At 34.0% G+C, this 21,580-nt stretch overlaps 2 protein-coding genes across 3 annotated transcripts; one reads left to right on the forward strand and one right to left on the reverse strand.

Moving 5' to 3' along the window:
• Positions 1 to 7,779: 7,779 nt before the first annotated feature.
• Positions 7,780 to 20,109, reverse strand: LOC136969833 (carboxypeptidase B-like). Of its 2 annotated transcripts, none has more exons than XM_067264107.1 (11): positions 19,986 to 20,109; positions 9,765 to 9,843; positions 9,590 to 9,665; positions 9,377 to 9,513; positions 9,208 to 9,307; positions 9,033 to 9,134; positions 8,754 to 8,966; positions 8,577 to 8,676; positions 8,309 to 8,511; positions 8,156 to 8,240; positions 7,780 to 8,084 (listed from the first exon to the last, which is right to left on the reverse strand). In XM_067264107.1, the coding sequence occupies exons 1-11, from the start codon at positions 20,044 to 20,046 to the stop codon at positions 7,897 to 7,899; spliced, it is 1,344 nt and encodes a 447-aa protein (XP_067120208.1). In that variant the 5' UTR covers positions 20,047 to 20,109; the 3' UTR covers positions 7,780 to 7,896. The 2 variants fall into 2 exon arrangements, with proteins under 2 accessions (XP_067120208.1, XP_067120209.1); XM_067264108.1 differs by lacking the exon at positions 19,986 to 20,109 and adding an exon at positions 9,912 to 10,091.
• LOC136969832 (carboxypeptidase B-like) lies at positions 16,517 to 19,296 on the forward strand. The gene is made up of 11 exons (XM_067264105.1): positions 16,517 to 16,654; positions 17,116 to 17,191; positions 17,258 to 17,394; positions 17,552 to 17,648; positions 17,720 to 17,821; positions 17,903 to 18,007; positions 18,086 to 18,196; positions 18,265 to 18,364; positions 18,432 to 18,637; positions 18,930 to 19,014; positions 19,090 to 19,296. Exons 1-11 carry the CDS (start codon positions 16,578 to 16,580, stop codon positions 19,266 to 19,268), a joined length of 1,275 nt encoding a protein of 424 aa, XP_067120206.1. The 5' UTR covers positions 16,517 to 16,577; the 3' UTR covers positions 19,269 to 19,296.
• Positions 20,110 to 21,580: the final 1,471 nt, after the last annotated feature.

Raw genomic sequence — 21,580 nt, forward strand, 5'->3', positions numbered from 1 at the left:
ATAATATAGAAGCACAGTGAACCGCGATAAATCAAACAATTATCCTATTAAAATTCCAAAAATGAATTAAAATTACGTTTAAGATTCCAAAACAAAATTTTATTCATTTAAAATATTTTTCCACTTTCTTTTATCTGTCATTCAACAAATTTTAAACTTAGAATTTTCCAACTTTTCTTCCCCCCTCCTCACTTTTCGGAAATTATAATAATAAAAATAGTAAAAAATGCCTTATCTTTTCAGAATCTTTATTGCATTTTATTCTGTTTTAAGAAAGAAGAATTGGATATTATCCAGCCAAGTCACTTCTCATCTTTTAAATTAATAGCATGGAGTAGAGGGTCGTAAAAATTCAACTAAAGCTTGGAATGCAAAAGAAAACGACTTTCTATACTTTCTGATTGCTTTCCTTTATCTACAGTTATAAAAATAACTGTTTACAATCGATTAAAATTTCCATTCTGTGATTAAATTAATGTAAATTCCAACATAAGAAAATATGTTGTAATTTCTGAATGCTCCATTCTCTTGTAAACGCAATAGAATAAAAATCTGCTATTATATTAATAATAATGAATCTAATCTTTCCTTCCTAAGAAAACTTCTGTTAAATGGAGGGTGTAATACGGTATATTATCCAATTTCACGAAATTTTGTGAAATATTCACGTATTTTGGACTTAATTTCCGTGTATAATCTTCCTTGAATGTCTTAATAGTCATTTCTATACATTTACAATAATACAGTAAAACCTCTAAACGAGAACATAAATAATGCGTTGTATGGAGGTGTGCACTTCAAAAACACGTGTTCCTGAAAAAATGGCCGCTGTTTAGAGATGGAAGTTGTTGAGAGGTGACGTTATTGGCGTTTCGACTGTATTTAATTTATGTACAAGAAAAATTACACAATTTAAATTTAACACGTATATAAATGCATGAGCATATTATTAGTACAGTCAAACCTTCAATAACGGCCACCTCTCAACAACAGCCACCTCAAAACAGCAGCCATTTTCTCAGCAACGTTTTACTTGAACAAAAATGGCTGGAAAATTCATTTCTAAAAAATGAACACCTCGAGCAACGGCCAATTTTTATCTTCCCATCAGTGTCCGTTGCTCAAAGGTTCGCCGGTGTAACATTTTTTTATCCAGTATCTTAAGCATCCTTCACTGGAGATAATATCTTGTTAGAAATTTCAACAAGTGTAATTTATTTAAAAAACACAATAAAAGACAATGTACAGAAATATCGATAAGCGGAAACACGCAAATCGCATCATTTTAATTCCTTCGCTACCAGATGGCAGCAATAACTTAATTAAGTTTAAATTTAAAAATAAAGAGATCTAATCGAGTTTATTAATTAAAGATAACGATCGAATTTAAGTAAATGTTCGTTTCTATACGAAATAATCGTAATTAAGTTCGAAAATTTAAAGTAAATTTAATAGTTGTTGTAATGAATTGGATAATTCAACTCGCACACCAGCGATAAGCGACTTAATGTTTGTGTCTAATATATAAGAGACCGAAGGACGAGTTATAGCGTAGTAGGGGGTTCAATTTTCGTTTTTTTTTCTTAAAAAAATAAATAAAATGATTAAAAAAATTACATCAAATTCAAACGTAAAATATTCAATTTGAGGAGGCGAATAACTTTCATAAAATGTCGCAAATATCAAGAAAAGGAAAGTTGTAGAAATTTTCAATTTTCCTCCAGTTTCCTTTCTTTCCCTGTTGCCAGTGATTTAATATCGACAAAAAAAGAAATTTTCCTCCCTTCTCTCTTTTTTCAAAATCTCAAATAATTCAATTTCGGATCGTTATAAGTTTTAAAATGTTTGTTTGTAGGGTACCGTTAATATTTATAGATATAGATATTGCAATCTCCTAAAAATAAAAAATAAATAAAATAAAATATATATATATATATATATATAAAAGAAATGGCTGTCGCGCTTTCCGGAAAAATTCTGTTATTGGTATATTGGAAAAATAGATTAAAAATTCTTCTAAAATAACCGAATGCTGGAAAATATAATATTGGTAAATTGATGAAAGAAAAAATTGAAACTCTTACGCGGGGTCGGTATAAAAGAAAAAAAAAGTACAGTAAAAATGATATGAAACAAATTGAAAATTTCAACTTCGTTCTATAAATCTTAAGTATTTGCATTAAGTAATAAGAGGCTGTCCATGACTTATGCAGATACGGGTGGGTGGTTTATGCGGGTGATCGTTACCATGCGTTACAAGGGGTTGGGGATGTTTACAAAAACGTTATGTTTGTTTAATTAAGGTGAATGCTTCCGGGAGGTCTTTTTAAGGGTAACTGGCCCCTATTCGGGCATTACAGACGTGGAGAAAACCCGGAAAACTCCACGCCCTGGTGAATTCCCAGTGTTCAGGGAACGGAACCGCTTGGCCACTGGTGGGCACAAAAACGTCATGTAACGCTAGGGTCTCGTTTATTAACTGCAACACAACATGACGATCTGCCAACTGGCCCCTATATAGGTGTTACAGACGTGGAGAAAACCAGAAAAACTACACGTGGCAAGCTCGTTGGCTAGGCACGAACCCACGACTAGCGTGGTTCGGTGGTTCTTATTTACTCGGCCACTGGTGGGCTCCGTTTCAACTCTTAGAAAGTAGAATAACTCAATTTTATTGGTGCATACGAACCGTACGTTTTACGTCACTGTTTTGTACATCGTGCATGTAATTAATATTCGGTTGTATTACTTCTTAGTATAGCTAACGGGGTCGAGGGACGATACGCGTTACATAATTTTGGGGGTGGGTTTATACGGCAATGTTACAAAGCATTACGGGATTGGGATAATAGTTAAAAGGTTACGTAATTTATGGACGAATTCAAATGTTTATATGATAACTCTGAGATATGAGATTGCATTTTCATCTGTAATTTAATAAAAGTAAAACAACTAAAAGATATTTTTCGTAGAATTACCAGTTTAGATTTTAGAACACAGTAGAGCTTTCAAGTAAATTCAATAAAATAACGAGAAATCGGAAAATATTTGTAATAAAATCAATTTAAAAATATGAATGTAAACCTTAACAATATAAGGAATTTATAGGAGACCTTATAAGAAGGAAGATAAAATTCAAATTTTCTATGAAATTTTCAAATTGAATACTAAATCTATTGGAGTAGAAATAAAATTGAAAATCTTAAATATGATAAACGGAAAAAAAGAATGGAGAATCAGAAATTATTGTATAGTAAACGTGAAAGCAGTGGGAAGCATCAAAACGTAGGAAACCAAGCGGAAAGTTGATTTAGAATCTAAGATGTGGTAACCATTGGCTCGGAAACACAACAGGGAAGCTATAAACAATAATTGCAATATGACAGCATCAACAAAAAATACGCTATGATATATAATAATAGAGATAATTAAAAAAGTAACAAAGATATTTGCTACTAGTTCGAGAAGAAGAAAACTTTGAAGAAGGATCCATAAATGAAAACGACAAGAAGAAAGAAATCTGAAGAGAAATAAATGAGATTGATACAAGTAAACATTTCTAGCTATTCAAAAACAGGGGAAAGGCATAAAAAATCATTACCTGTCCTCTTAAGAGAGACATTTTGTTCTCACCTGGAAAATTCGATGAAGAATAAAGAATTCTTGATTATGTTCAACCATGCATACGATACGTGATTCTTTATTTAATCCAATTATTTTGCCGTTTTCGAATTTATTAAATATTCAAGAAAACTTAATGGTGTCTCTTAAGAGAGAGCAATCTTATGATTTATAAATGAATTCTTCCTTTTATAGACAAAATAATTACCATACGTGAGAAGCAATCTTCACGATTTTCCAAGTAGGAAATTTTGACTGGCTAATAAAATTCGTTGTAAGTATTTGATTACGTGTGGATTATGAAATCTCCTGGAATTTTTCGTACATTTCACCTGTAATTTTTGTTTTAATTGTGTCTTTTATATCGATCTGAGAACTGAATATCTATCGATTTGCTTCTAACCGGATAAACTACTTTAATTCGATCAGAAATGTAAATTCGTTGCATATACTTTATCAATTTGTTATTAGAAATGTACAATACACACCACAGTGTGTATGGTAAATAATACACTATAATACAATATCAAGCATTAATGAGTTATGACATCGTAGATTATTATATACAGGACTGTATTTACAGGATATTACTAGTAGGAAGTGGGGAGCAGGCAAAGATTTAGCCTTCACTCCACTATCCAGTACCTGATAGCTCATGCAGAATGTCAGTCAACAAGGCTAGCTCCCTTATTTCCCATGCTCTTTCTTTACACTGTAATATTTTTATAATAAAAAAATATATAAACCCATAATGCATTGCCCCTACCCAGTTGCTTCGTCCCTGGTTATATATGCTAATTTTGTATTATCTAGAATTAGTGGCAGTAGGCAGACCCTATCACATGGGAATCAACAGGGCAATCTGACCTGAAACTCACTTTTTGGAGCCTCAAAAACATTCTTTACATCCTCCAATGTACTTTTTGTCTATTAAAATTTTCTATTTTCTGTAAAATTTTATTATTTAAGAAAATATAACATAACTATTTAACGCTGTTTTGCCTTTTTTAATATACACTCAAACCTGTTTTTGTGCGGTCTTTTTTTTTGTGCGATTTGTTTTGTGTGATTTTTTGTGTGCGGTATAGAGAGGTTTCAAGGTCGCATGTCACGTGATAAAACACACGTTTGCTCCGCCCATTCGCCATTTTTGTGGTAGTTTTCGCTCGCTTAGCTTGCACGTAGTCTGTTATTCGACGTCTTTTTTTAGTTTAAACGTACAAAAATACTGCAGTTCTATTATCATGGATTAAGTTAAAAAAGATTCTTTTCTTGCAAGCTATTCTAGCAGTCTAACAGGACGAGATGCAGCTCTGTACGAAGAGAAAATTTCGTTATGTCAAGGCGATCCATACGAAGCCAGTTTATCAGACTTCGTCGTATATCAAGAGTTGTGGCCGAAAGTAGAATTTGGTGACATTATAAACTATTTGGTTTTTACAACAAATTTCTACACCCTGTCACAAATGAAAGCTTATAAATCTTTAGAGGCCCATAACTATTTAACAAGTGGCTGGGTTTCTCCTGATATAAAAGTAAAAGTAATTAATAACAGCGAAGTAATATTGCTTGGAAAGATATGTTTTCTTTTGTTTGTTTAAACTCGTGTTTTTACGTATTTCTTAAGTAAGAATTTTTGTCTGAAAGTAAAAGTCTAATTAAAAACAGCCGTGGAAATTTTTTAATTCAAATTGTTCAGTACCTTTATTTTCTAGTTGAAACTAGCATATAATAAGTCTACTTGCTTTTCGTTTTAACGTGTAATGTTTATAAGTTTGCACTAGCTAAAGCCTGAAATTACGTTAGTTATTCGTTTATAAATGCATTATACCTAACTAAATTAATATAAGCAAATCAGTAAACTCTTTTAGGTTTTAAAATATAACTTAGTGTTTATTAACGTAAATATTGAAATGAAATGTTTCTGACAAACTCTTGTATTGATATTCACTTTATTCGTAACGAAATTTTTCCGGTTAATTCTCGAGAGCCATGCAGTTTGCCTTCGTCGTGAAAGCTCCTCAGTTTGAGATCCTTGATGACAAATAATGCCGGGAATTTTAAAAAATGATGTTCCTTTGTTCTTGAGTGAACTAGCATTACACCCAATTACACAACAAATCACCATAGTGATATTCGCGACGAAAAAAACAACACAAGAACTCCAGTTAAAACGCACGTGAACACACACAAAACGTAAACAAGTCACAAACAGTCACAAAGATGGCGCTGGACAATTGCGCATGCTCATGACGTCACTCGTGATGTCGACATGAAACCTCTCTATATGAATTTCAATCAAATTGGTATACTGCACAAAAATAATTGCACAAAACACATTGCACATATAAAAAATCGCACAAAAAAAGACCGCACAAAAACAGGTTTGAGTGTACCGTATGCCTTAAAAAGGGTCCAGAGCATCAAAGAGATCGAGAAATGCTCGATCTCTTAGAGGTTTGATCTTGATTATTAATCTGATATAATGTATGCTTTGTTCTCTTTATAACATAGACAATAGAGCATAGAACATAATATAGAAAACTTCGATGTGAGGGGGTGCTAAAGGCCTTCTGAACAGCGGCTTACTGTGATCATTTTGAAATGGGGTCAGAAGTGAGAAAACCTATATTAGAACAATTATTATTTAAACACCCGTTGGTTCGTTGAAGAGCTGAACTCAGCGTAAAAGAGAGAAAGACGGATGAAAATAATACACAAAAAAATACAAATTTTTCAAGCGAAAGGTTTCAAAAATAAATGCATTAAAAATAACATTTAGACGGTATTTCAAGGAATTTAGGGGTCTAGCGTAATCCTCTAGTCCATTCTCTACACGCCGCTGCTTCTGAACGATTCTTTTTCATGTTAGCCTGTCTGTATATAATACGACCACTTATATTGATAATTTGGGTATGGATTGGATTGTCGGTATACCAGGTAAAGCAAGACAATACTTGTATGATCTGTCAAGGAGAAGATGTCTTCTATGAGGTCTTTTTATATGAAAGTGGCCCGTGTTTAGATGTTAGACACGTGAAAAAACCCGAAAAACCACATGGCCAGCCCATTGGTGAGGCGCAAACCCACCACTGACTACCAGTGTTCAATGGTTTTATCCACTCAGCCACGGGTGTTCGTTAATATTTTAATATTACTTTTATTTCTCTCCGAACTCAAATTTTCTTCCTCTTATTAAACTAATTATAACCTAAATATTTTCCTTCATATATACTTTAATATCGAATCTGTTGGTAGGTGTGCTATGGCAAAAATTTAATGTATTTAGATTTATAAAATTGAAATAATGTTATTGCCTTTCTTTGAAAAATGTAAAATGTCTATTCTATTTAAATTTATCAAATTACTTTTAAAATATGCGCTGGTTTTTGTAAAAGGTTCGATACATAAGTATAAATCAGGATCATTGAAAGTCAGAATTTGACAGTTTATAGTGTGTAGAAACATTACAACGATTTCCTTAAAATAATGAAATTTATTGTCCATTTCTTTTGTAACCACATTATTGTAAGTTCATTTATTTAGATATGAAAAGCGATGGGACATCAGGAAATTAGATATTCTTGTAAATTTAAATATTCTAGTCTATACAGGTGACAACTTCCCATAAAAACCCTTCCGGGAAGTACCTTCCCTTTGGCAGATCGGCTATGTGTTGCGTTGCCTTAAAGCTCATACCAACAATCCAATTCAAAGTGCCAAAGTAGAAGACCCTTCCAATACTACACCTTAACTTTCCTTCAGAGTTCTGCAACGTGGCCGAATCCTCCAGAGCAGACAGCTGATACCCCCCGCTATAGTAGTATCAACCTAACCTTTCCGGAGGACTGGCATTCCGATTCACATCAGCTTAAAAATTTTCATGGGTGAGTTGACTTGAATATGTGCCACACCCTTCACCAGTTAGCCAGTCCCTTTGTAAGTCTGAATTCGGCCAGGCCCGCAATGGAAGTATCATGGACAAGGGGTTCAGTGGGCATGTATGCAAGAGCATTAAACAAAATGTAAGAACAATATTGAACACGTTTGAAATATTATATAATATTCGATATTGTATATAAACGGGTATGTATTAATTATTATAATCAAATGGCATGCTGATTAAATATGCAAATACCTATAAGTATGAGCCATGAAAAGTTTTAAAAATTCAGTTTTATTCTGTATACCCTATAAAATTAACTAGAAACAATCCGAATTCATGAAACATAATCGCGAAGAATGTAGAATACAATGGATATTCTTTAATTAATTTTACAGTTCAGCAATAACGTGTTCGGCAACAGCAAATATCCCTTCTATAGTTTCTTCGGCAGTAGGTTTTATAAGAGAGTTTGGTAGCAAAAACCCATATTGTCCTTTATCTCTTAATTCTAATGCGAAAGAGTACTTGATCCCAGCCTTTTCGTATGCCCAATCTGTAGAACTACCGCTTGCAGGATCTAAAACAATGAAATATTCCATAAATTATTAATAATATACGAATTTTCAGAGAAATTTCTGCTATACTTACATATAGTGTTGGCGATTGCTCCATAACGGTACCATTGACCATGTTTCTGGACTATTGCATTTGCAGCCTTCTGCAGAGCTGTCATCTGTGAAGAAAAGAGGTCATTAAAGATCATTAAAACGCCATTTCAATATTTATAAAAGAAAAAAATACCTGAGCTAAGAAATCTTTAGTAGTTTCACGTTTATATCCGTATGGAATCATCCACAACTGAGAGTAAGCGTGAACAGTAAAGTAGGCTTTCACACGGTTTCTCATTGGCATTATGGCATCTCTTACAGCTCTGGATTCATTTTCTGAAAAAGCTGCGCTTCCTGGATAAATATCACTGCACGGATTGGAGTCGGTTCCCGCTTCTGGAAATAAAGTTGCATGAGGATCTATGGCACCCCAGGTATGAGCGTTAGAAACAATTACCTACTGCCAAAATCTGCATCGAAATTCCTATTAGGATCCACGCCATAACAAGTTTGGAAGAATCTAGAGCCAGAAACGATACGATTCTTTCTCCACATTCGATTCTTCATAGAAGCAACGAACATTAAAGATCATGAAGTACCTCCAAGATCCAAATTAACAGTAAGTAATGTTTCCTTACCCCACTCCAAGTATGTACGTATCCATCGGGATTTAAAACGGGAATAATGTACCAATCGAAAGTGTCTAACAACTTCTTGACTCTGGAATCTGAACTCTTTTTCCATAAATGGTCTATCAAGAATAAAGCAGTAGCGGGTGCAACCCATTCGCGACTATGTATTCCAGCGTCGATCCAAATAACGGGTTTATTATGGTTTCCAGGATTACCTATCTACGTAAAATTTACCATAAGTAATTTTAAATAAATATATAATAATAATAATTAAGAAAAATTTACTTTAAGCCCTTTGATTGGGTTATTTTGAGCACTGTGCCCAATGGTGATCACCGAAGCCATATGCCCATTCAGTTTTGCAAATTCGTCTAAGTACACATTAATCTATGGGAAAATATCACATTTTAAGGTTAAATTCAGCTATAAAGCTTCATATTTTAAAATAATAACGCATTACCTCATCCAATCTATGGTACTTCTGTAAATCGAAACGGGAGACATCTTGAATTTGCTCGAATAGATCAGGAGTGTTAGTTGCCTTCTCTTGATCTATCCATCTGTTAATTCAATAAATTTCTTTTAATATTTCATGAAATATTTTTAAAACAAATATATTTATACATTACTTTTGTATATTGTTAGTAACAACGTAGAAGTCGATGCCGTTGTCCTTCAATTTTTCTTCCACTTCATCAGCAATTTCTGGTGTTAACAGAAGATTAACTTTCTCGTACAGGGCTGAAGGAGCATTCCATAAATCCACCTAAATTTTAAAAATTTACACGTTTAACAATTTTAAAACTTGCAAATCTCTTTAAAAAAAAATAATTTCAACTCACGTCTGAGTTATTCCGCAACTCCCTCAACACGTCTATTTCTTTCTCGCTACTCGGGAAGGCTCCTATTAGTTTATGTCTAAAATTTAAAGCATACTCTACGTTAAAATGCCCCCAAATTTTCATAAACAATAGTTTTCAATGGCATGTGCCACATAAATACAATTCGATCACTTACCCTGTAAAGTTGGCTTCGTTGGTTTGGCATATTATCCCAGGAATACCCAAGAAGATTAAAAATAGGCGTGGGTTCATACCTGCAAGCATCTATTCCTTATTAAATCCGAAATGTATTTTGATGTCTTCCCCGTTTGGTGGCACTTACCCTTACTCTCTATATTTGTCCCTTTCACCTACAACGAACTTGACCTTAACTGAGTTGACGAAACGAGTTAGGTTCATGAATTTTCTTTTAAATAAATATTCAGTGACGTCATACAGGGGGGTCATTCCTCTTTTCAGAATGGCGATGTTTTTTTTTAAATTTTCTCACGTACTTAATTATTTCTACATCCTTGAGCATTGATGTTACTTTGCATTTTCTTTAAGATTATCATAAAAAGCCTATGTAATATTTATAGAAACCCACTTGTGTTTTTTTTTTCTAGAATCGGAGTGAAATGTCAAAGCATTTTTAAAAAGTGAACAGGTTCTAAACGGCAATTTGGGGCTAAAAATTCGCTTTCATATCTTACATCTAACCTGACACGGTCATAATGACCTTGGAGGGTAAACTTTTTAGTACTTTCGGTATTAAAATGGTTACCATTAAAGTCACGAATTATAAATTATTCAGGTCTAAATCTTCTCGAATTTTTCTTTATATTTTAAAAATTTCTATTCTACTCTATCATTTTTCATGAGGGGGGAATCAATACGGACATTTGAGCACAGCCCCTGATCAGGGCTGCCAATAGCTTGGTATGGGGGCCAGGGTAAAAGCCTTGCCTTTTTTGAATCACTACGGCCTCTAAGTTTTCTCTTGGATGGGGGAAATTCCCCAACGTACCTTCTCTCGAAGACCCCCTCGTTTTGTATCAGGAACTGGAGCCTGTGGCACAGTGGACTTTTACGTAAAGATGCTGTAAATTGTGATAAATGATGGCAAATTGGTTTCATTTACAATTTATTTTGGGTTTCAGAGATGGGTAAGCGCTACATTTTCGATTATCTCCGGTCCTTTCTCGCCTTTTTTAATCCTTTCATATGTTAATTGTATTTATGTGTGGTAATCTTCTTAAATATTCGATCTAAGATATTCCACCATTTTGAAGATCAAATTTATATGATTTCTCCAGTTCTAGACTTGTCGTGACCCTAAGCTATAGTGAACCTAACATATAACAGGCCCTTCCCCATATAAAAAAGTGAGGCCTTAACCTATAGATTCAACGTAAGGCCTAAGCTGCCAGGCTAAAACTAACTTTTTTTAATTTTCTTTTATTAATTGAAAAATCAGTTAAACAATCCAGTTTTTAATTCTTTAACCTCTAGTTTTAATTTATAAAGGTTGAAAGTCAAATCCTGTATTTACACAATGACAAGAACTACTTTCTTTTTCGAATAAATTCCAGTCAAACCAGATTTTAAAAAACTTATGCGAGGAGGGCAGTCGATGACCCTGACAGACAAACAGAACGTTTAACAGATCGTATCGGAGGTAAAAGAAAATTCGTGTAATTTATTATTTAAACTAGCTTCGTTATTCATCGAATGCACGAAGGTTTAACTAGTTTCGGGGTCAGAAACGTAATTGTCCATTAAGAAATGCTTTTCCTCCCCTTCTTATTAAAATAACGTAACAATTTACTGTTTTATTGTTGTTTTTTTTCTTTAAAATCTGATGGCTTCATCACAGATGATGCGTATGATCGATGATGGATTATCAGAAATAATGCGATTTTAAAAATAAAAATACAAGTAAATTTGCATAATTTATAAGCTAATTAATGCGCTCTTCGATTTTAATTAATTAGTTTTATAAATTTTGCATTTTAATAGGGTATTTTTTACATTTTTCACATTTTTTTAATATTATGTGGTTTTGGTTACTAAAGCTGATAACAGATGGCGACAGTATATATTTTTGAATTTCTTGTGTTTAAAGCCTCCTTATTTGTTATTTTCGTGTTAAATCTATAAATTTTATACATAAATATGTATATTTTTATTTTATTTCGGTAATAATCTAATGGGGATTAGAATGACGTAAATGAAAAGTTCTATTGTCTCTTGTATCCATCCACCCATGGGTGGAGTAAAAATATTTATTTTTTATTTTTTCTAATTTTCTTTCACAGCAGAATATTTACTCACATAAAAAATTCACTGTCGAATCATTAATCTAACCTAACCTATTCTAATAAATTACCATAATTATTAACAACCAAATTATTAGAATAGGTTAGGTTAGGTTAGAACGTGGTCCCCACTGTTCCCTGTCTTCTGATTGCTGGAATCCGCCATCTTCGATACCTAGGGTAACATTAACCTTTTCTATTTTCATTTGGTATAAACCACACGTGGTCCCCTCCTTGGAATAGTCCATAAGGGTCACACTTGGAGTAATTATCTTGTACTTGAAATAAGATTGTGTTTTCTACACATCTTTTGCAGTATCACTGGGTATTACTTATATCTATGCTTAATTCCTCTTTTTCGCCCACTAGGCATAAGAGGGCCCGTTTTTAACAAGCCTCTGAGAAGGGCTTTCTACAGAAAACTAACCACTTGTTAGGTGTTATAAACGTGAAGAAACCACCGGAAAACTTCACGTGGCCAACCCCTTAGCACGACCAAAGTACCCTTTATATGCGTAATGATAAGCAAACTACAGCATTATGTAGAACCTTCCCTACTCTGTGGATGAAAACTTTAACAACTAAAAACCCAATTTCATAAAACAATTCGAAGATTATAACTACGTTGACCTCTAAATACGATATTATTTATATATGAACAGAAGAAAATTTATAAAGCTTAACCTAGATAACTTGGATAATCGATCAATGAAGATTTCCTCAATGAGGGCATAATACCTTACCTCGTTTATCATAAAAGAAATATTTACCAAACTCAATGTCAGGTAGTCAATTACCATTATCTTTCTATAAACTCTTTCTTGCATTCTATGCCATGGACGTCTTTATCGAACTGCTTCGACTCAAGCGGCTCAATAAAGACATCCATAAATGTGTAGGGTATTGCATTCCTACAGTGCCCATCAGTGTATAAAACCACTTTACATTGTAGTTTTCCGGATTTTGTTTACGTGCTCAACACCGAAACACGGGCTAGTTTCTTATAAAATGTCCTCCAGGGAGGAACCCCAGTGTGGCACCCGCCCACGTGTTGCATGGCGATCTGCCACTTTTATCACTAAATACAGGGCCTATAAGTCTACCCAATTTTGTTAACAAACCTAACCTTTTAACCTTTTCTGCCCTTTGGTCACTAAGAGGGCCCTTCAACTATACCCCAGGACGAGGTATAGTTGAAGGGCTCTCGATACACCGTTTTTACGTAGTAAAGCCACGCGAAAAAAAATACTTCTTTACGTAGAAATTACACATAGAAATGAAATCCTTATTTTTAAGGTAGGATTTAAGGAATGTTTTTCTATATATTTTTAGGGGAATATTTTCAAAAATAACAATTCTAGGAAAACAAAATACTTCCAACAAATGAACGAATTTTAAATTGATTTTATATTAAATGAAAACATTCCTATAATTTCACAATTTCGTCGTGTTTTCCCCTATTCACACGCCATTTACTGTGGTAAAGAAAACACTTATTTCACTTTGTGTTTTCATTTTCCAAAAAGAAAAAAAAAAGGGAATTAATCAGCAGATAACCCTTATCAACAGATGAAGATTTTCCCTTTCTAGGTTTATAATAACGAATTTTTATTAACAAACCTACATTTTTTTAAGGTTAAGCACTCGTATTTTTAAGTGTCCGTACCCTAAAAACTTTGAAAACTACTAGACCGATCCGGGTTACATTTTGGCAATGAGTTTTCTAAAGGATACCGTGGACATCATCAAGATTATTATAACGTGACCGTGATTCTTCCATGTGGAAAATTACTCGTTTTCCATCCTTCATCATATATTTTGAACGGGGTGGAACGTCAAAATCGTCACTGCTACACCAATAAAGGTGCCAATCACCATTGATGCGGTATTTAGTAGAGTTTTCTCTTGGTTAACTGTCCGATTACTCAATTCTGTGGCATTATTATGGAAAGTGATGCGATTGTGTCGTTTTGTAAGGCTTCAGTGGTTTATGTTTGACCTCGGCAACGTGTTAAGACATTAAAAAAATTGGTTTCGATGCCATTAATGAGCCTACTAAAACCTCCTTTCTAAAGCCAGTGATTGATGCAATTAGGGTTTTATTCTACCGCCTGAATGGTTCCCCCGCTTCTCACCACTCTACCATCTTCCGTGTGGACCTGCCGAATTCACAATTGGCACGATTAAAACAGGTCTTTATAGTATACCCCTGATCCGTCATTGATGATGTCCACCCTTTACCATAGAATCTTAGAGCTGCTACCATTAACAATGGGTCAGATTAATATCATTTCGTTAATTTTCGCATGGTTACTACCGGATTACGTAACAATTCTATGGCACGAATATAGGAAGCGTAGGTATTATACAATTCTATTGTTTCACAAGACTTGGCTGTTTTGTGTCTGACCTTGCCATCGTGACTTTAATAAATATTAGGTTAATGCTACCATTTTCATGTTGTATGTTATTAAATATAAACGTTCTGATCATATCTGTGAATTTTTAAAGGTATTTCTTTTCGATTTAGGTCATTTAATACACCCACTCGCTATTCGCAAATATCCTAATTAATGCCCCCTACTCATCACAAATATCCCTAATTAAATATTAATCAGGGATATTAGGGATATTAGGGATAATTAGGGATCCCTAATTGAATATTAATTAGGGATATTTGTATTAAAACTGGTGTTAATTGGGGAATTTAGGGAGTTCTGGGGTATTAATTGGGGAAATTTATGTAGAAAAAAACCCTTCAAATTCACTTTTAGAGAGTATTTTTACGTGTTTAGAAGTACCTTTAATGAGTTTAAGTATGTTTTATGAGAGTTTTAATGACATTGAATGTTTTAAGAACCTTCTAATTGCATTTCTTGAGAACTTCAGAGATGTTTTTGCAGTAATTTCACTGAATAGTAAATAATTATCCCTCGTTTACTGTAGAAATGACCTGTTAATTCTTCCTTAAAATTACCTAAAAATGCCTAACAAACACTTTAAAATTCCTTAATTAATAACCGAAAATATCCTGATTAATGTTCCTATTTATTTCAAATTTCCCTAATTAATATTAAGTAGGGATATTGGCATTGAGTAAGTATATTAATAAATACATATATGAATGATTAGTGTATTAAATCCTTCCTTATTTAATCCACTAAATTGCTATAAAATATTCGTAAATATCCCGAATTACGTTAATTAATTCCCCAAATTTTCCCTAAATTTATATACGTATTGTAGGTAATTTAGGGATGCATTTTAGTGATTCTACGTAGTTTAAAAGTTTGTATTGATTTCTATTGACATTTTTAGCCTTATCAGAGGGATTTAATAAGGCTTTTTTATTAATATTTTGGCACAATTCACGTCATATTTAAGGTTTATGATTTTTTAAGGTTTAGGCAGACAATTTAGGGCTTTAATTGTAATAATTTTATGCTTTGCACTTATTTTAATCACCCGTCAAGTGTAAAAACAACTGAAATTTCCCTATCGAAATCGGAATAAACTGAATAAATTCATTAATTTCAGTTTTTTTTTTTAAATTTAGTTTAACGAACTTTTAGGGAAAACTAACAAATTTATTAAAATAATAAGGCATTGTCAATAGTAAAATGGACCCTGTCAACAGCCTTTCCAGTGAAAATGTATGCACTTAAGTTACATTACATTACGAATGCTTCGTTATTAGAATAATCTATCGATATTTAACCTTCAAAATGCCTTTAAAATTACCTAAAAAGCCTTATAAAAATAACCCTAAATCCATCTTAAATGCCTTATTTTTTATTTCGACATTTCCCTATGAACTTCACCAATTTATACAGTCTTTTTCCCTTAAATTAGTACATTAATATGACAAAATTAATAGGGAACAATAAAAAATTTATTAAGATAATAAGGAACTATTGTTATTGTCACTCTTTTGAAGCTAAATTTCACGAACTTCATGCAGTTATATTGGTAATTCGAGTAATTTATTAATTTTCAGCTTTCAAAACTCCGGTAAAACCCTAAAAAAGCCTATAAAAGTACCCTTGTTAATTTTCGGATTTGAAAACACACGTAAAACCCTTAAAAGACTCTTAAAAATTCGAATAATTTATTAGTTTTTAGCACCCAGAACCGACGTAAAACCCTTCTAAGGATCTAAATCGAGCTGAAACGAACTACTTTCTTGCATTCGAATCACCATTAAGTGTAAGAAAAAGGGCCGAAATAATTTTAAAAATTTATTGCATAAAAAAACAGCAAAATTTGTAGGGAAAATTAACAAATTTATTAAGATAACGAAGCATTGTCGATAGTAAAAACCATCGTCGTTAACGATAATCTCTCTCCTTTTTATCAGCAGATAGGGAAGACGTTAAATGTTTTTCCAGTGTCCTTTTGTAGACGACAAAAAGTCCAATTCGGTTTTAAAAATGGGAAGAAATTAGGAAATCAGGAAATTTTGGTCAGGTGTAAGGTAATGAAGAAGAACCGATTCTTTCCGCTCTGATTACCATCCAACCATGTCAATGCGAGAAAAATAGGATGTTCGGAGATAAGAGGAAGGTTTTTTCAACGATGGGAGAGTAACAGAAGCATGTCTACTCCCAGATAAGATACCGTATTCCTCCCTCGTATAAATAACCTTATGACAATTTCTGTTTCGGTAGTGAAGGCAGACACGTCCCTGCAGCATGCGCTTCTTCATACTACTAGCATTTCTAGTGGGGTGGACTACCCCCCAAGACGAAACTCCCGTCGATTATTCTGGGTAAGATCGTGTATTTAGATAACTCCTCTTTGCTTGCCCCTTAGACACTTAAATTCATACTTACATCCCTATTTCTATGGATTTCTGGTTATTTCTCTATCTATAACTACAGCTTTTGTGAATATTTAACCGTTTGTGTGGTGTCTGACCCAATCTTTAGAGCGCAGAGGAAAAACAATATCTTATTACTTGAAGTACCAGGCATTACTCCCCAATGTACACCCAATTTTTCCTTGGGTATTGCACCTGTTCCTTTGCACAACTGTATATATTATAAGGAATTTTCCCACTTGTATGGTTTAATCTCCATTTTCTGGTGGAGATTAAACCGTGTCGATGATAATTATTTGTCTATGGTCAACTCTCCCGGGAGGTGGACCTCTATTTGTGATATTTGCACGAAGAGCCACGTAAATATTTCAATAATACGGTTTTTTTCCACATATTTCTTTAATTTTTAGGCATAAAGTGATAACCGTCACCCCAAATGACAAAGAAGAATTGGAATTTCTCAGGAGTTTAGGAATGCGATTTTTGGTATGACATTATTTACCCATTTCTTTACGTAAACTGCGGATTACACGCTAGAATTTTTCTCTACAGCTGGATTTCTGGACAGATCCTAGAACAATTAAAGTGCCAATCATGATTAGAATCTCACCAGAATACATAGACGATGTGGAGGAAGCATTAAAAGAAGCAGGGATGACATTTAAAGTGTCAATTTTGGATTTGCAAAGGTGAGATTTCAGGTGGAATTACGTGTAATTTAGATCGCACGCTTCGTTGATCTCGCTTACTTTTTCTGTTTCGTTCGACTCTGAACGAGCCACATGCAGTGTATACCCTAAAAAATTCGGGTACAACTAATTTTATTTGTTTGTTTTTTTAAATTAGAGCTATTGAAGCAGAGAGAGTAGCAAATGCACCTACTCCGGAAATCGACAAGAGGGCATCCGCTGAGCATTTCCAGAGATATCTTCGGATAGAAGAAGTAAGTTTCTTGCTTTTTCACTAAAAAAATACCCTTTAAAATAACCTTAAAATAATTAAATTTTGTTCTAGATAAACCAATTTCTCCAATCTGTAGCTAGCAATTATCCATCGATAAGTTCCGTCATTACTATTGGTGCCACCTTTGAAAATAGAAAAATTATGGGTGTGAAGGCGAGTTTTTCTCCAATTTTTGCTGATTTCTTGCCCTTTTTTTTAGCAATTTCAACCAATTTTTTATATTCGAAAACGTAGATCGGGTCTGGTAATTCCGGAACCAAACCAGCAATACTGATAGAATGTGGTATACATGCAAGAGAATGGGTTTCGGTTTCGAGTTGCCTTTACAACATTCACGAGGTTCCTCACTCTCTAAATTCATGTTAATTAACTAATTTATTCATCAAAATTAACTAATTGACTTTTAATTCTACTTAGTTGACCAGTAAATATGCTACAGACAGCACAATCAAAAGCCTTGTCGATAATCATGAATGGTACATCATTCCCTCGAGTAATCCCGATGGCTACGTTTACACGTGGACTATGGTAAAAATGGTCGAATATCTGCCATATTTGTTTTAAATTTATGATATTAAAGCATGTTTTATCATTAGGATCGTATGTGGAGGAAAACCAGAACAAGAAGCATCAAATTTGTACCGCCGTGGTGCAGAGGAGCCGATGCAAACCGAAATTTTGACATCTCTCATTGTGGTATGTACTGTACCTTCTATTTGTTGCTTTCTCATTGCAAATCCTTTTCTAAAGAATTCTTTTACAGGTCCTGGCACTAGTACCAATCCTTGCGAAGACATTTACTGTGGAGATAGCCCATTTTCTGAAAATGAGAGCCGTGCCTTAAGAGATCTCATAAATCAAATAGGAGGAAGCCGCATTAAAGTATACTTTGCAGTCCACAGTTATTCGCAGTTATGGATGTATCCTTATGGGCATAAGAGAGTTTTGCCACCAAATTACGGAGAACTAGTAAGTTAAACGGGTTTTTCTCTTAAACTTTTACACCGCGTGGGCACTAAGAGGGCCTCTCTTCTATATCCATCGTGGTCGAACCTACGATGAGTATAGAACAAAGGCCCTCAATGAGGCAGTTTAGTAGTGAGGAAAGGACCACCCACAAAAAAATTCCTGAGGGACTCGCCCGAATTCGGTCCTAGGTTTTTCAGGGTTCCTTTCATCCATTTACCAGTTTTAAACCTTAAATATTTTATACTTTGAGTTATTTTACCCAAAAATGGGCTAAACAAAGCTAAATTTTCAGGATCGACTATGCAAAATTGGAACCGATGCCTTACGTAAAGTCCATGGAACCAATTTTAAATGTGGAAGCATTTCAAATATCATCTGTAAGTACAACTATTCGCTTTAACAATTCTTAAACCTCCGAAACAATATCACACGAGGTGTAATTTTGTATTCAGATCCAGCAGCAGGAAGTTCTTTAGATTGGGCGTACGAAAAAGCGGGAGTGAAAATAGGATTTGCATTGGAATTAAGAGACGAAGGAAGACACGGATTCATGCTACCGAAAGATCAAATCGTACCAACTTGCGAGGAGACATTCAAGGGAATAGAAGCTACAATTTTGGCCATTCAATAAATAAATAAAAACATATTTTATCATCAAATAGTTCTGTTTTGTTATTGGTTTATTCAGGCAAGCGCCGGTTACGTTCATGAACTTAACCCGACAACACAAAAACTACTCAACATGTTAATGTCATTTTAGTACCAAAAATTAGCCATATTGGTGTGTTAATGATTGGTAATTAAATTTTACGATGACTCAATACTGGAAGCAGAAGTTACTAACATTTCCATTGTCCGCCGCCATTGCTTTATACGTTATACACGATAGCGTATTGTGACGTGTGCACATTTTCGCTTAAAAATCAGGTTAAAATATAATTATTCATATAAGTAAAGTAAAACTTCAATAGATTTTTAATAACAAGATATAATTATGGAGGCCGCCATTTTTATTCCAAAGACGAAGAAATAAATATGGCAGCTACTATGTCTTGGCATCCATTAAAAAGTATTAATATTTTAATGGATGCCAAGACATACGCCCTCGTGTGGCAGAATTCAAAAACACGTTCTGGAAATTTCTGGATTCTGATCGGGGTAAAAATCGTTTGGTTTTATTTATTTTAAGAAATTAAAAAAATAAAATTAAATATTTAAAATTATTTTTTATTTTATTTTAGAATGTTTCTATAAATAAATTAAATTAAATATTACGAAATATTTAAGAAGTAATAAATAAATTTACTTAAAAATTCAAATTTGAAATATCAACCGTCACAATACTTACCGTGTTTTAAATGTAAATAAATCCTTGCTACACGAGGGTAATTTAAAACGCTTGAATACATTGAAGTCCCGTTTATTAACAGTTTATATTCAAAATATAAGGGGATAAATTTTTAATAATATTAAATATAAATCTACGCGACATCGAATACAAGCTATAAAAAGAAATATATTTTGTTAATTTAAATACTTCATAACAGGTGTGAGAGAGAAACATCTGCTAATAATGAATAAAATAAGTAAGAAGTGTCACAGGTTAGAGAGAGACAAATGGTACTTTCCTATGTTAAAGAAAGTCGGCGGCCCGACCAATCAGCGACAGGACTACCGATTGAGAAGTTAGTGGCGCCGAGATCGCTTTGCGTCATTAGACGTCACGACGCAAATCATCGATGACGTTACTATTTAACTCAGACTTTGGTGCTCATGCGGGAAAGTAGTGTCTTGCCGCTGTCTATCATACTTTTCCTTTAACGATAGAGTCGTGCCGGTCATCTATTAACTGCTTTCAGGGAAAGTTTTAAATTGAAATAACGAAACTTCTGGTTTGCATTGAAAGTTCTTACATAGTTAATTGGGGCATCCTGCCCTTAAGCTTTCCATATTTCGTCTCAGCTTTCATCTATCTAACTCCATATTAAGGAAGGATGGAGAGACAGACGGACGACAGTGGGAATTTATAGGTCTACAACTTTTTCAAATTGCAGACCTTTCAAATTATTAAGACTTTAGAAGAGGCGTGGAACATCATTATTATGATTAGTCATGGTCTCTCTCAAAATGTAAAAAAGTACTAAAGAGCTATTTGATGCCTCTCCCGCCCTATTTTATACATAGATCCATTCTATGCATTTATACACGATATGAAATATAAGTAAATTTTATTTATTAATGTCGTTTTGTTTTCTTTTTTTACTTTTGGCGGTTTGCCCTGTAGGCACTGAGAAGGCCTTTTTAATCATACCCATCGTTTGTTCGGCCAGGTGGTGAAGGCAAGAACTGAAATATTCGAGACAGATGCCCATGAAATATTTTTGTAGAGTTGCTCGCCCAAAAATATCCGAAAATATCCACATGGCCAGCCCATTGGTCAGGCCAGTATCCTTATAGAAAGGCTTCCCAACTGATGTTACCACCAAATTATGATGTTGCACAACATTAAAAGGCAAACTTCTTGACCCGACATATCTTGACGGACCACTCCCAAAAATTTTCCGGCGGCCCATTCTCATCGATTCCAGGTCTCCAAGAGCGTTAGCTGCCACCTTAACCGTTCGGCCATTCGGCCTTTTATGTCATGTTTAAAAGCAATAATACTGTACATAATATAGTTAGTTTACTATTTCTGTTAACAAATAATGGGTTACGATCACAGTAAACTGATTGATGCAATTGCTGTAACTATAATTATGTGGAATTCCACCAGTGCCCAAGCGGTTTTCGTTTCCTGAACACTGGGAGTTCGTTCGTGAGTTCGCACGGGCTGGCTCGTGGAGTTTTCCGAGTTTCTCCACGTCTGTAATGCCCTAAATAGGGGGCCAGTTTCCCTTAAAAGACCTTTCAGAAGGCACCCCGTAGGCAGATCGCCGAAGTGTT

This window comes from Centruroides vittatus, unplaced genomic scaffold (genome assembly GCF_030686945.1).
Source record: "Centruroides vittatus isolate TY-2023 unplaced genomic scaffold, ASM3068694v2 contig_181, whole genome shotgun sequence".
NCBI classification, from domain to species: Eukaryota; Metazoa; Arthropoda; class Arachnida; order Scorpiones; family Buthidae; genus Centruroides; species Centruroides vittatus.